Below are 15541 nucleotides of genomic sequence, written 5' to 3' on the forward strand. Positions count from 1 at the left end.
CAAAATCAAATCTCTGCCATCTGTCTTAGCCTTGGTAAGCAACTGGCTTTTTTTATTCAAAGTGAATGTAGTGCTAAATAAATAGTGCCTTCAAAGCATAACGTTATTTTGCAGCCAAATTCCTTTCAAACTTTAAAAAGCTCTGATTGCTTTAAGGAGTAAATCACATTTGATGGGTCGCTCACAGTATCTCATGAGGCTTGATCTGAGAGACTTAAGAGAAATACTTGAGTGGAAAACACCTGGTCAGTTAATATTTTGTCTGTCTTTTTTCTGGCAACGTAGCTCTAGAAGTAGCTTTATGCCGTATTATGGAAAATGTAGATTACTGACCTAACAAGTAGTAACTTCATACTTTTTGAAGTTAAACTGGTTTTCTCAATTCCATGTTTTACACTTAAGAATGAATCAGCCTGTTAATATCAGCATAGCTTCCAATATAAACCACAAACAGACAGTTAACTTCCCGTGTATTTATATGATCTGTATCTTTAGAAGGGAATGCAGGATGTGTAATAAATTAATTGAAAAACAAGAAAACATTGCTGTAACTGAGTGAGAGTGCAGCTGACCTGTCCTACTTTCCTTTTGGAGTTACTTTGTGACCTTCTCGTTTCATTAGTTGACAGCATAGTGAAAACCAGCAAGCAATGACTTACGGAATACCCTGTTAACGGGATGCTCTGTCACTAATTGTCTGTATCCAGGTGAGCACTGGGGGGTTCTTCGGGTACACCCCATTTCCACAGAACAGATTTGCCTTTGCCAGATCTCTGGGGTTTCAGGCCCTCTCGGCTGAATTTCCAGCCCACAGCCCCACTAGAAATAGGCACAAGCACCCTCCTGAGACATCAAAGCCCCCAACCAACAGAGCAATAATGTGCTTTTCTACTTTTCCCTAGAGGTGGCATCTAAAACAAACTAAAAGGCAGCTTAATCTGACAAAAATGAGGCTTCTTATTTCAAAACTTCATGATTAATTATTCTTTTCTCTTATTATTTTTTCTCTTATATCACCAAGCAACTGTTTTGCTCACTTTCAAAACAATTTATGCTTCAAACTTGTCCATACACTGACTGTAGCATGCCTGTAGCTAGTGAAACCAGGATGTATGCTCTTGCAGTGAAATAAGGAAAAGCCAAAAGCTTTTATTACGCCTTTTTAAGCAAACATATATATTGTGTGAAGTTATTGATTTGACATATGATGCTGCATCTCCAGAAGGCATGAAATATTAGCAGATATCTCTAAGAAAATTAGATTTTCTATTTCCCAACTGCTCCCATGTCAACTGTTGGGGAAAAATTGCCAAATGTTGGCATCTTCTGATTAAAGAACTGTTCTGTTCCCACTGTAGTCAGCATGGACGTTGTTACCTACACGTGATCTCCAAAGGGAGACCCATTGGGTGGGCCCATCCCGGTGCAAGGATGCGTCCACCTGTGCAGTTATCCCCCAGCAACTTTTCTTCATTAACGCTATATATGAACCAGTACACTTTTGCAATGACTGTTTCATACATGGTGTTAATCAAAAGTTAACGGGGGATAACTCCACGTGTAAACATCCCGCTAGAAATGTGATTCAGATGTTGGGTCCCCTCCATTCGTAATCGCCTGATCGCTTATTTCATCCTGCGGCGCTGGTAGCGCGGTCTTTGTTAGAGGTGTCTCCGTCTTGAAAAGAGAATCCATTTTGATCTGGGTTTTGATGTTGAAAGACTTCTGGAAGGATTCCGACGTGAAGTAGTAGATGAAGGGGTCAAAGCAGCAGTTCATGGTGGCGATGCACAACGTGATGGGGTACATTGTCCTCGCAAACCTCTCCAAGGAGCAGTTTGCTATCGCTTGGGACCGCACAAGAGCGTACAAGAAGAGTATGGAATTGTAAGGCACAAAGCACACGACAAAGATGGCCACGTGCACAATGATCATTTTCAACACTTTCTCTTTGTTCGTCCCGATCTGCGACAATGTGGCAGGTTTACGGAGAGTCCTGAGAACTAAAGAGGAGCACGTGAGGTTGAGTAGCAAAGGTATGATGAATCCTACCACTTCAATAAATATAGTGATCTTGGACAGGTAGGTTTTCCAGATACGTTTGGAAAAACCTTCAAAACAGGTTGTGCTGCTGTTGGAAACATTGGTGGTGGAGAACAGTGAAGCTGAAATTCCACCGCTGAGGACCAGTATCCAAACACCAGCGCAGACTATGGCGGAATTTCTCCTGGTCCTAATGGTGCGGGATCGGAAGGGGTAGACGATGGCAAGGAAACGGTCAACGCTGATGCAGGTGAGGAACAGCATGCTCCCGTAGATGTTGGTGAGGAACGCCGTCCCGGAGATCTTGCACAGGCTGTCTCCAAAAGGCCAGTGCCTGTTGAAATTGTAAAAAATTTTAAAAGGCAAAGTGAACACAAAAAGCAAATCCGAAACAGCCAGGTTTGTCATGAAAATGGCTGTTTCGCTTCGCATTTTCATCCGAAAGCAGAAAACAAAGAGGGAGGCGCAGTTAGTGATCAAACCGAGGATGAAGACCACGCTGTACACGGCTCCGTACAAGTTGTACTTAAAGGAATCATCTGTTAAACAGGTATGATTGTTGCTGTGGTTTCCCATGCCAAGTCTGTGATGTGTTTCCAAAGGACTTCAAAGTCTACTTCAGTGACATCCATAAAATAAGGCAGTGATCTCTTTTCTTCCTGAAGAAACACATTCCAGGAAGGTTGCTCGGCACCTTGCTACATCTCCAGCACGAATCCTTTCATCCTAAAGAGAGAGAAATAGATGCCGTCAGTCTTGCAACCCGCTATCAGCTCAAGTGGCTGTACAAGAGGACACGTTCTCTTTCCTTTCCAAACTAATGGATGTGCAAACAAGGCCAGTAATGAGCTTTTCAAGGTAGTCTTTATAAATTCCCCTATTATTAGGATTTTTTGGAGTTGAACACAGCAGTTACTGTACTTAGCCTTTCCTTCCCCCATCGCCCCTCGTCCTGCTGGGAGAATGAGAGCGATCGCTAATTCCAACTTTCCACTTGGAAAGGTTTTCCTTTAAAATTGGAGGTGGAATTGGCCCGATGTGTTCGGAAAGAAATCATGGACCCGCGATATTGCCCGGGTATGGAATCCAACAGCCTGAAGTGTTCACCTAAACTTGTTACGAGAGGAGAAAGAAGTTGAAAGTTTTGGTGGTTGTTTTTAACTGTGCAGAAATGAAAGTCAAATGGTTTTCAGCTTTTTTTGATGCAGAAGTATTTTAAACCCTTAAACCTTATAGTGACAGTGTACTGCTTTGCCTTTTTCTGCTCGAAAATAGGAGCACCCTTACCCATGTTTTTCGAAGTGAAAGACTAAAACGTTGTGTTTCAGAAGTGTTTTTTAAATAATATTTTCCAGAGTTATGCTTCCCACTTTTTTCCTTTCTTTAAAAACTTCTGCAAAAATGGTATTACTTTCAAAAGGACTTCTTTTTGCAAACATAAAATGCTTTGCAGAAAGGACTCTTCCAAGTTGTAGCAACAGCTTCATTTCCTTTCTGCTCTTTGTCAAGGTTCAGAAATCTCATAAGCTACACTCACAAGATTTTGTCCCAACTCAACAAGCTTTAGAGAAGCAAATGTGCTGTTTGTTGGCAAATGGTGCTTTCTGGCCTGTCTTGATATGTTCTTATTGCTATTTTAAGTATTTATTTCAGGCCTCTGAGAATAAATGGTTGGAAAGCCTCGAGTGTCCCTTGTGGGAGTGAGGAGGGTTCGTGTGTTGGGATGTCTTGGAAATGTGCAGCGAATTGGACAACTAAGGGAAAGACCTTTGCCTTGTGAAGTACAGCGAACAAAATACAAACAAGGCTTATAATCTTGCAATCTAAGAATCATCTCAGTAGCTACAGCTATGGAGTGATTTAGAGAGGTGAAACCCTTGTGAGGAGTAAAATCCTTTCCAGAAAGTGATTCTCTGACAATAGAGTTTCAACAGCAAAAATATAACAGAGCAAGCTTGTGGTGAAGGTTGGATTGGCCAATAAACTGGGGAAGAAAACATGGAATCGTGGCAGTTCTGGATGCAAACTGATCTGATTCTTGCAAATCAAGAGTAGGAAGGGAGCATCCCCAGATCTCGAGTCTTGGAAAGATGATTTTCAAATGACTTGAATCATCAAAAGGTGATGTTTTGGAGCTCTTAGGTCTCTCTTAGCAGGTGGGGGCTGCACTGTCTGCAGGCTGGGGCAGTGAAGTGGTGCTTTGTGTGGCTTTGCTGTTCTGTGTTCGCTGTGCGTGCCTTGAACTACTGGGATTTTCCTAGGTGGCTTTGGTACGTGCTCTTCACACCATTTAGTAAGTTCTTCCTTCATTTTAGCTGCATTTTGAGTTACGTTTGTGATGCTAGTAATCCTGCATTAGCAGATGTTCAAACCAGAAGTAGACGTGCCCTTATCTGATTGCTGTTGCTTGTGTGGCAATGACAGAGGAGACCAAAACCCACACTGGAGCTTTCTCTAGAGCACAGCAAACAGCCACTGAATTATGTGACCCGTACAGGCTTTGGGGACAGATGGCAGAGTAGGGAACTGACTGTGGATGGGAGTAAAATGCTCCTTGATGAACTTTATTGTGAAATAACCTTAAAAAAGGTACCAAACGTTTAAACTTTGAAAAGGATAGTAGCAAAATCCCAAAGATGCACGTTCTTTGAGTATGTAGTAATCTAAATAAGCAAAGGTCTCGCCTCCAAGGTGAAACGCCTTTAAGCAAGAACTTGGTTGGATTCAAAAATGCACGTGAGCTCCAACAGGAATAGCTGTGCCTCCTGGCTTAAACCTCAGCCTAATGCATTAAATTCTTGGTGTGTAATTCTCTTCCAGTAAAGAAAGAGACTGCATGTTACCTCCAGCAGGAGCAGTTTTTGTTTAGACTGAAATGTAACCCCCAGCAGTGGATCCTTTCCTTCTGCAGTGCGTGAACACCAGGTGTGCCAGGCTCTCCTGGTCCGAGCTGGGGAGCTTTGAAGGGGATTAGGTGTCAAAGCCGTACAAACCATGTGCATGGATGTCGATGGAAACCCCTGCACGCAGGCTGGATTTTGGCTGTTCCTCAAAACGCTGCCTGACACAGAAGGTCAAATATCAGGTTTTTGGGTGTTTCAGTCTATGGGAACCGCCTGCCAGCAATTGCCTAAGTTATGGTCTTTAGCATATAGGCCTGCGTTGTTTATCTCTCGAACACTGAGGTGTTTAAACAAGCTGACAAGTTGCTTTGAAACTCGGCCATGTGCTTTAAATTCTGCAGCATGAGCCTACAGATGGAGTTTTCCAAATGTAAGATTCCCTTTCCTTCCTTTTCCCTGAGGATTAAAGCAGCAGGATGCTCCTCGTGTACACCACGTTCACCACGGCTATGGCCTTGTTGCAGAAAATATTAAAAATAGCAATACATTTGAAAATGCTGAGTTAAGTGAATATAAAGAAAGCCACTTTACCATTTTGTATTTCAGGCAGGCCAAGACTTTAAATCCTCTATTTAAAATGGGGGTTTTTCTATAATAGCTGTTGTCAGAAGTGGTATCACAATTCAATATACAGCCTGGTTGGTGGGGTGATGTTGAGAGTGTTCTCTCTCGTAGCAGGGATGGTAGAGATCTCCTGTCCTCCGTGCACAGAAAATAAACGAAAACGTCTACGTGTTACTTCCTATGGCACAAGTATCCTGTTTACAGTGCTTTTATTTCCTCCTCCTGGCACCCCAAGAAATCTTCAAAACAGCCGACTTGCAGCTTAACTCAGACCAAGCGGTCGTTAGTATGGAAAAACACTGCAGGTAAAAAGGGCACTTTAAAATCGGATTCTTTAATTCCATTAAGCCTCTCCTTTCTGCTCCATGCACATCCCATTCTCCATGAGCTCATCAAATTGAGGTCACAAAAAACTCTGAAGTTTGGGACTGACGCATTTTTGCATCTTTGACTTTTCTTGTTCTCAGATGAGATGTGAGATGAATGTAACTTTATCAGCCTGATGTAGGACATCCTGTGTGTGCGTTCATTCGAATAACTAAACCCTGCAAAGCCTTTTCTTGGAAGGTCTGATACAGACCAAATACCAAAACCTTTCAAACCCGAACCATTTCCTTCTAGATTATTGCTGTGTGGACTTGGGTTACCTCGAAAGCTTGAAAGAAGAAGGTTTTATAGGTACAGAAGGCAAAAAACCTCATAGATCAAGAAGTGGGGATATTGGGGTTGGGTTGGTTTTGGGTTGGGGTTTTTTTGTTCGTGTTTTGGGGTTTTTTTTTGTTGTTTGCTTGGTTTTGTTGTTCTGGGTTTTGTCCAGCAATGGCTCTAGGTTACAGCAGCACTTGTTTTAATATGGAAATATGAAACAAATACGCATTTCCTTAGGCACAGCATGCGCTTCATGCCTTCCCTTGACAAAACCACATTCATTAGAGGGTTCTCACTCCCCTTTTCCTCCCCCAGTTGTACAAGGATTGTGTGATCTGTAACCCCCAGCAGCGAGCCCCAGGTTACAGCTTCACAACCACTGATTCTCATTTCTTCGGTTTATTGGGTTTATTTCCCTCCTCCTTCACTCTATTTATGTAGAAAGCTCGAAAAAATATTTTGTTGGGTGGCAGGTGGAGTAGTTTGAGTTTTTTTAAGATCTTTGCATAGACGACAATTCTGCATAAGGTTATAAGACTTGGATTCTTCTAGACTGGTATGAATACTGTAGGTAAGGTGAGACATACTGCAACTGTTTGAATACAGACTCAATAGATAAGCAAGAAACTGTTTCTACCTGAAAAAGTGAACGTTTCTGAAAATCCTATGGCGAAGCTCATGAGCCATTGTAACACCACCAAACTATCATTTCTAAAGGCTTACCAACGTCTGCTTGAAAACCACAAAATATGAAGTCAAAGAAAGCAAAGCAGTAATGGAAAATGCAACAAAACCATCTCACCGCCAACCCCCGCTGCTCCTGCTCAACCTCAGCAATGGGATCTCCGCTTACTAATACTTTCTTCTTTCAATGGAAGTTTCACTAGTTATTTTTGCTTGCAAAGACCTTTGAGAGCATCAACTGAAAGCAGTTATAAGAACAAGCGTCGGGTTTGGGGGAATCTGGTTGCTAGATCCTCCCTTTTGGAGGCTGGTGGGGCACGAACCCTGTTGCATGGCGATGCCGGCGCCGTTTTCCCAGTGTGGGCGCATGGGAAGCTGGACTGACAGCAGCAAGTGTTGCTGGAAATGCCTTGGGCTGCCAAAATTTGGGGTTGGCTTTTAAATGGATCAGCTTGTCCAGTTGCTGCGAGCTCTCCATCCTCCCCAGAGCTTCTTGTAGCTTCTCAGTAACCTTCACCTATGTTTCCTCCACGGTGGGGTGGGAGCAGGAGAAAAGGTGGATTAGACAGTGGGAAACCCTGTCAACAAAGCCTTATTGACTATATGAAGCAATGGAAAGTTGAAATGCTTTAATCTCTTTCATTTACTAATCCTAAGTGATGTGTTTGGGAACAGTAGGAAAGGAGTAGACAGAAGGGTGACTTTGAAGTCCAACAAAGGTTCCTGTAGCTTCAAAGCACCATTCACTCTTCCCTGCGTTCTGTCACAGTGAATCCCTAGCCGTGTGCTGGGCAAAAGGGGGATATTTTCTGATGATAAGCATTAAAAGGCAAGGCAGGAATGTTCTTATTCGCAGCTTGGACACTTATCATGCAAGGGTCTGCAATACCATCCCGATGTTCATTCCCTGGTATTTGCTGTAGGTCTCACACCTGGTGGGAAGGTGAAATCATAAGTTAATGATGATGGTTTCCATCAGGTTTTACCGTCCGTTTTCCAAGTTCTCTTTAGCAGAATTTAAACAAAACACGAGAGTCCAACAGCTCCTTTCTGTTGCCTGGAAGTCAGCAAGTGACTTGCAGCAACCCCCCATTTGATTTAATTGTTCTCTGAGGTGGAGCGGGGAAGCACAAACCTGAACCTATAGGACGTAATCCTAAAGGCGCTCTGCTTCTTTCTTTCCTTTTTTTTCCATTTTCTATTGGCCAGCGCTGCTGTTGCCTCCTGTTCCGAGACTTCCCCAGCATTTCCTGCTCACAGTTCCTCTGCGCTGTGTCTGTTTTGTATTGAGCTAATTAAAATGTTTCCCTCTGAAGAGAATAGTGAACTGACTTGCCCCATATTCAGACACTGATCCTCAGGGCACGACTCTCTTTTTGTTTTCACTGGGAATGCCTCTCTCCACTTACATCACCCCTTTAACCCCTGACGTGCTCCGGTCCTCCCATCCGCTGCTGCTTTTGGAGGCTCTGGGCCACAGCCCAGAAATGGCAGAAATCACCCCAAACTTCCCAGCAAAGCTGGCGTTATTTTACTCTTGTACGAGGGACTTCTTTGCTTGCAAAGGAACCTGAATCTGATGATGGAGGACTGTAGGAATGCTGCTTTCTGACCCTCAGGTCTCTGATTAAATGGAGATGGCTTTATAGCAAATTGCTGGATTCAGTAGAGATCTGGATAAGAGAAGATGTGGATGCAAAGAAAAACCTGAAGAAAAGCAGCTACACCGTTTGACCAGGTTGTTTTCCCTCAGAAGCAGAAGCTGGTGATGAGGTAGCAGCTCTTTGATGTAGCTCTGTTTATTTACGAAGCGTGGTTAAGGAAAAAAAATTACAAACTAAGAAGGTCCTGTTTCCCTGAACCACTGGGGAATCCAACAACAGGACCTGGTTTATTTGCTTACGGTTCCAAAGCGCTTTCCAGTCAGCGTCCTGCCCAAAAAGCCTCCTTTCTTTGCTCGCTTTGACACAATTTCCAGTGGTTCCTTGGCGATTATTTGGCTTTTTGGCTCCTTGTTGCCCTTCCTCAGGTCTGAGAGTCCCTCCTGTCACCTGAGCTGTGTCCACCGCTGTGGCTCCGGGCTGGTTCCTCTCCGGTCCCTTTGCTGAAGCAGGAGAGCTGAACTTTCACCTCTGTTTATCCATTAATATTGCATGGGTTAGCGAGCTAAACGAGGTGCAAGGAGGTGCAGCTGGTTTCCATGCGGGTGCTGAGCACGGTCCATCAGCAGAGCAGAAGACAGCCCATGCTCTGCTCCAGGGCTCAGGACCTTGAGGGGTCCATGCCCTGCATTTATTTACCAGAGGGAGTCGATAAAATAGGGCTTTGTTCTCCCAAATTGCTGCTGGGGGCAGAAGGGGAAGGTTTAGGGTGGACTGGGGGGTTCAGGCAGCTCTGGTCCCTTCCTGGGGCTGCTGGGCTCCCGTGGGATGGAGCCTCCAAATCCCCGTTCTCCCGGGTGCACATTTCTCAGCAAAAACATTTTGCTGATTTGGAGATACGGCTGAGGTTTTCGTGTCACCTCCCATTTGTGGAAAAACACGAAGGTCTTGAAAAGTATTTATGGTGTATAACAAAGACACATGTGAAGGAAGCACAGCACACAGCCACGCTGGCTTTCAGTAAGAATTACAGAGAGGAAATCTGCGCTAACGCATTCAATTTAAAAATCACTTCAAAACGCAAAACTATCAGATCTCAGTCACTGAGGGATAGTTCTGTACTGAAGTTTCTTAGAAATCAGATTTCTAATAACGAGATGAGGGAAGGGAAATGGTATCTTGGCACTGCACAAGGGATGCTGCTTTTACTGCTAAATATGGTAATTCCCATTTATCATGCAAACGCATACCTGAGCAGAAGATGGTGTGTTATCTTCAGGTTCAGGAAATTAAAATGGTAATAATATTAAATGGAAAGAAGGGTTTTCATTCTGGCTATTTAGGGGCATAATAGGTACTCAAAATGCTCTGAGGGCAGAGAAAGCAATCTGCCCTGTTGCTAGTGTGTTCCTTTAGTGTCAGGGCTTAGGGACTGATGAATGTCCCTCGATTTCTCTTGCCAAGATAAAGAGACTTTCCTTTTTCCACAAAACCAGACCAAACCATTACAAATGCTTGAGAAAACCTGCCTTGCAGCCGGGGTCAGCTGAGGCTGCTTTGGCTCCAGAGCCGTGTGGATCTTCACCCCCTTTTATGGGTCCGAACTGAGGAGATGCTGCATCAGAGGAAATTTTGCAGAGCCGCTGTCTGTCCTCTCGAATAAAGAGGTCCTCTTTGCAAGGAGAGAATTTGCCTTTTGTGAAAGGGGGTGGCTCCCCGTCCCTGAGCCTAAATCGGATGCTTATTTACGGAGGACGTGTGAAGGAGCGGAGTGAGGCTCCGCACGCACGCCTGACCTGGAAAGACCTGCTGAGGCTGGAGCCCTGGGGATGCGGGACCACCCTGCATCCCGGTCCCCCTGGCCAGCATCGCTCAGACGTGGGTAAATAGAACCCAGATACCCAAATATGCTTTAACCAGGGTTAGTTGCAGCCTGCGCAGCGGCATCGCAAACATCCACATAAATATGTATGGTTTTAAGTCCCAAACCATTTGACTGTGTACTGATCTTTCCTTATCGTCTATTCCAGAGGTAACACACCCTCCTACAATGCACCCTGTCCCCAGGATCTGGCCCAAATTTGGGGTGAAATTGCCTTAATTCCTGCTCTTGTGCACCGGCCATGAGGACACAGGCAGGAGGAGGGCAATGGACTCTATGATCTTGAAGGTCCGTTCCAACCTAAATGATTCTGTGATTCTATAAGCATCTCACAGCCGGCTGTGCATCCTCCCTGGCACAGGGAATATTCCACTCGCTGCTTCTCAGGAAGACGGAAGGCACAGTTTTTCACATTTTGTGTCTCATCACCACGCTCTGAATGAAAGTAAAGGGGTGGTTTCATTCAGGCGTTAGTTCCGTTTGTCTGTCTGTGTAGGAGCTGAGCTCCTCTAACTGCAGAATTCGAAAGACCCCCAGTTTCACTCATCGACCAAACTGCAGCTGAGGAGGAATCTCAGTTTTAGTCTCAAAGGATTAAAGTGAAATGAACGCTCAGCCTCCCCTCCCTTCTCCCTCCCATGTTTTTCAGGACTTTCTTTTAAAATCCAGAGGCTTTGAACCCCTGGTGCACCAGGGTTGCTTTCCTGCCTGTTTTATTTTAGTTTTCACAAGGCAAGTAAGGGAAAAAGATGGAAAAGTGCAATGAGGGGGGAATCTCTTTATCACCAACCTGTGAACTTTGCACTTCCCATCCTCGGGGTTTCACTGTTCTGTTCATAAGGGAGAGTGATGCAAAACCACACAATTGTCTCCTCTCAAACAGAGCTTAAGGGGTGTCGTGAAATAACCCAAACTGTTCTTGCAAATTCTTGTTCAATGGGCTTGGTGTTTAATCCTATTTCTCCCAAACAGCTGCATCTTTAGATTAAGCATGTTGTTCATTACTCATTTGACTTCTGACACCAGTTTTTCTATCTGCTTAGAGCTGTATTTGAACCTTTCTCATGGGATTTTGCCACTGAGCTTAAAAGGTGTGGATTTTAGCCATAAGTGAAAGCCAAACCGATATACAATTTTTGCAGAATAAAATATTTAACTTGTTTCCTAATTGTTATTATAGTTTGTAGGAGCCAGAGCTCACATTACATGAAGCTGAAAGCATGTGTCATTGTAAACGGAAAGTCTAAGTTTATGACACATTTATATACAACCCTTTCTCAGGCTTATGTTAAAGTCTTTATGGTAGTGACGTAAAGTACAAAAAAAAAAAACCTAACCAAGGGGTATTTTTCACAAACAGGGTTAGAAGAGTCCTTAACTTGTCATCTGTGGTGACACAATGAGAATTACAATGTGAATTACAACGATTTCCCCTGCAACAGTTTGGAGGAGCAGCTCGCATTGTAATTACTTTCCTGAAAACTTGGAGATCGTCTTTCTCACTTTAAACAGAAACATTTGCCTCTCCTCCCATCCCCAGCGGAGGAATGAGACCTGCCTGTGCAGAACCAACACCGAAACGTCCATCCCCGCCTGGTTTTATGTCTGAGCCTTCAGATTTCGGAAAACAACTCCAACCCAGAGCTGCCATTAGGTCTGGGTGCTTTTCTGCTGAGTTAGAAAGGGAGGAAATAGAAACTTACCTCGGCAGAGCGGCCGGGGCTGAGCCCGGGACCTCAAACCGCCCCATTTCAGCCCAATTCCTCCCTGACAGCCCCACTTTTCTCCTTCCATTTAATCCCACGCGGAAGATCTGCGTGCCAGGCTTTGAAAGCGTTCAGCCCTTCATCTTCGGAGCCTCCAGCCGCCGGCTGCTCTCTGCTTTCCTTTGTTCGCAGAGGAAACAAAACTGCCCAGCGCTGCAGCCATCGCGTCTTGGGAAAAGGGGACTCGAGAATGGGCCCAGTGTCTGGGCAGGGGCTGGGGGGACCTTTAGGGGTCTCGCTGGGCAGCGTTTTCCATTGGGCAGGGCTGGGGATTAAAGCTGAGCCCGCCCCATCCCCGGGTCCCTCTCGCAGGGCTGTATTCCCTGCCCCAGCATCCCGAATTAGCAGCTTAAGGACAAGGCGACAATGGGGAGCGTGGGTTTCCTGAGCAATTAGCTGGCGGACACGGGGAAAAGCTCTTTAAATCTCGGATTTTGCTTTGCATGGCTCTGATTGTTTTTCCCTTCTAATTAAAGAAGCGAGGAGAAGGGGGGAGCTGGGAATCGGGAAAGCGCTGGGTAAGGCTGGGAAGCTGCAAAGTAAAGCTGGCCAGAAAAATAACATCTCTTTCTAAAAAGATTTAGAAAATGGATTTATTTTTTTCTAGCTTGGAGTTTGGTTTGAGGTTTATTGGTTGTTTTTTGTTTTGCTATGGGGTGTTTTTGTTTGCGGTTTGTTTAAATCCTCCCAAAAGAGCTGAATTGTGCACTCGGGACTCCTGTTCCCCAGCAGTTTGCTCTGAAAGCCCCGGGTTCCTGCTGGAAAACCCGTCGGCTTTCAAACGTTTCGGGATGTAATTAAAGCTCCTCCAGGGAAGCGCAGCTGCTGCTGCCTGGGTCGCTCCCCCGGGAGCTGCTGCTTCCAGCGGATCTGCCGCCAGCCAAACCCTTCCCATTTTTATCTCTTACCTTTAATATCAGCCCTTCAGCCGGGGAAGAGGCTCTTCCATGAAGCAAGCAGTTTCTTTTCCTCAGCCTGTTGATGCTGCGGAGCAGCCGATGCCCTTTTTCTTGCTTTTTCAGCTCTCTCCAGTTCCATAGGTTTGAAAATCCCGAGTGTGCTTTTCAAGCCCGGCCTCCCACCTAACGCGTCTCGCTCGCATTGTGTTTGTCTCTCCTCTTCCTCCGCTCGCCTTGGCCGTTCCCACAGGCAGCCCAAGCCAGTAAACAACTCATTGTGAAGCTGGAACTAATGGTATTTGTGGGGCCGGTGGCCGGAGCAGCGGTCTCTGAGTGGCTTGTGCAGCACCCCCAGCTGCCACCGGCTTTTATCCACTCGATGCAAATAACTTCCTGAATATCTCATATAACAACCTAACTCCAGCCTGCAAAACCTCACCCTCTGAGGGCTCCCGGTTTAGTAAAAGGTATAAAAACGCGAGCATGGATTTGGATTGAAAGCGGGGAAGGTGCAGATGTTTCCTGCTCTGAATGGTCAAAGGTCCGTTTTCCCTTTTTTTAGCTGTTAAAGGCGACAGTCTCAGTAAATTGTGGCCAAGGACATCGGCTGTCGCCATCACTTGGGTACAAATGTCAGGGTGAGCGTGGGGGCTGAGGGTGCAAAAATCCACCGGTATCGCCAGTAAACTTGCAGACAGAAATCAGCTTGGGCCCTTGATGCCTTGGGGGTATTTTCAGGCTGGCTGCTTGGAAACCCTCACCCCGGGGTGTAATGGGGCTGCTTTTCACACCCATTCTCATGCGAGTATGAGTGGGGAGCGATTAAACAACACCTCTGCATGTGAAATCCCCCTTTTGAGGGCAAGAAGTGTGCTTTGGGTGGTTGGGAACCGGCTGTACTGCTGCAGATTAGAGTGAGCGCACTGAAACCCTTTGCAGATTAACATCTTGTGTCTCAGCCCTCAAAAACCTGCCAGTCGCTGGGCAAACCCCTTAGCCAGGAGATTTATTACCCCTTGAAGACTCAATACAGCGTAAATCTGAAAACGAAACAAAACTCTTGTGCTTCTTAGGGTATTGAGCCAGAATGTGGCAGTTGTGCCAGCGGTTGGAAATGAAGCAGGCAGCTGTACCTATCTGGGATGTTTCTTTTCTCTCTAGAGTTATTGTTTTAATTAAACACAGCAGTCTTCAGCTGTTGGGAAGCTCAAGAGCTCTCAGGAACTCCTTGTAACGTTACCTCTAACCCAACAGGAGACCAGGGGTGGTATTTTTGCCTTTCATGGAGTCCATCCTTCCAAACCATTGTAGCGGTTCCATGGTTGCCGCTGAACTCAAACCCATCTCTAGTGAGCAGAGTATTCAGTTGCCTGTTGCTTTGGGGGTTTTTTTGCATTAAAAAGTGTGTTTTTCTGCTAGCTCTAGCCAAAACTAGAAGGTGGACAAGTAGAACCTCTAGGTTGACCATGATGCTATTCTGTAGCATCTAGAAATCATTAAAAAAACCCAAACCTCAACCTTTTCCCCTATGGGACATATAAAGGTTTTAGTATCAACAAGGAAGAAAATGTCCCCGGAACAATATATTCTTGCTCCCTCCAAGCCGCTTTTCACCAAGCAATACACACCGGCCTTTACCCTTCTCCACGCCAGTTTAAATAGCCCAAATGCTGTGCTATCAATGTGCTCTGTATGTTTTTTAAATAAATAAAGTACAAACATTTCCAACAAAGTGCCCTTAGCACAGGTTTATTTGCCAAACATGAAAAAAGGAGGTGGCTGCCTCTCTTTGTGGTTCCAGTTACAGGCAAGTGTTTGCTTTAAAATGGAAAAACAATGAGGAGACTCCTGGGCTCTTGGTCTCCCTGCACATCTTTGCTGTCCCCACCCCGATCCCGTGCTGTTCATCTTAGACTGGGGACAGGGTGGGATTCAGGGATCTCTCCTTGAAAAACATTGGCAGCACATCAATAATCTCGTTATTTTGGAAAACAGGGGAGACAGGGCTGTTATCTTACTGGCAACCGCGGCTGCTGAGAAGGCACAACATGTTTAAGCAGTTTTACCCCCTGTTTACAGCACTCCGATTTTCTGCTTGTGCATAGAAAGCCTATTGATGCGATGCATTCTGTTACGGTTTTGGTTGTCGGTTGTGTCACAGTCTGGTGGCCTTGGGGCTGCCAAGCGGAATCTCCATTGACTGCAGACCTGCACTTCAGGAAACGTTTTGCCCAGCAGACCAGCGTGTTGCGTTTCCCGATCATTAACGCTTTGTTCTCCCGCTGTCAAACATAGCAGCTATTTTCAGTCAACTGGTGCTTTATTGTGCCAAGGCTCCTACTTCAGGGCACTTGCAAGCGCTCAGAAGGAGCCAAAGAGTAGAAACCAAATAAAAATTGCCTTTTAAAGACCACTAAAATACATACGATGGAGACATTACCTTTTCCCTTTCCTCCTCCACTCATTGGCAAGGTTTGTTTCCTTCCTTTGCTTTCCTACAACAGCAGACTTCATTTGTCACTTGGTAGCTGAATTTTGCATGGCTTTGAGT

The 15541-nt window shown here is 45.2% G+C and overlaps 1 protein-coding gene across 2 annotated transcripts; it reads right to left on the minus strand.

Annotated features, from left to right (window-relative positions):
• Positions 1-458: 458 nt before the first annotated feature.
• LPAR4 (lysophosphatidic acid receptor 4) lies at positions 459-13494 on the minus strand. Of its 2 annotated transcripts, none has more exons than XM_065846665.2 (2): positions 13000-13494; positions 459-2769 (listed from the first exon to the last, which is right to left on the minus strand). In XM_065846665.2, exon 2 carries the CDS (start codon positions 2617-2619, stop codon positions 1573-1575), a length of 1047 nt encoding a protein of 348 aa, XP_065702737.1. In that variant the 5' UTR covers positions 2620-2769; positions 13000-13494; the 3' UTR covers positions 459-1572. The 2 variants fall into 2 exon arrangements, with proteins under 2 accessions (XP_065702737.1, XP_065702739.1); XM_065846667.2 differs by lacking the exon at positions 13000-13494 and adding an exon at positions 12029-12423.
• Positions 13495-15541: the final 2047 nt, after the last annotated feature.

The sequence above is a fragment of the Patagioenas fasciata genome, chromosome 11 (assembly GCF_037038585.1).
Source record: "Patagioenas fasciata isolate bPatFas1 chromosome 11, bPatFas1.hap1, whole genome shotgun sequence".
Classification (NCBI taxonomy): Eukaryota; Metazoa; Chordata; class Aves; order Columbiformes; family Columbidae; genus Patagioenas; species Patagioenas fasciata.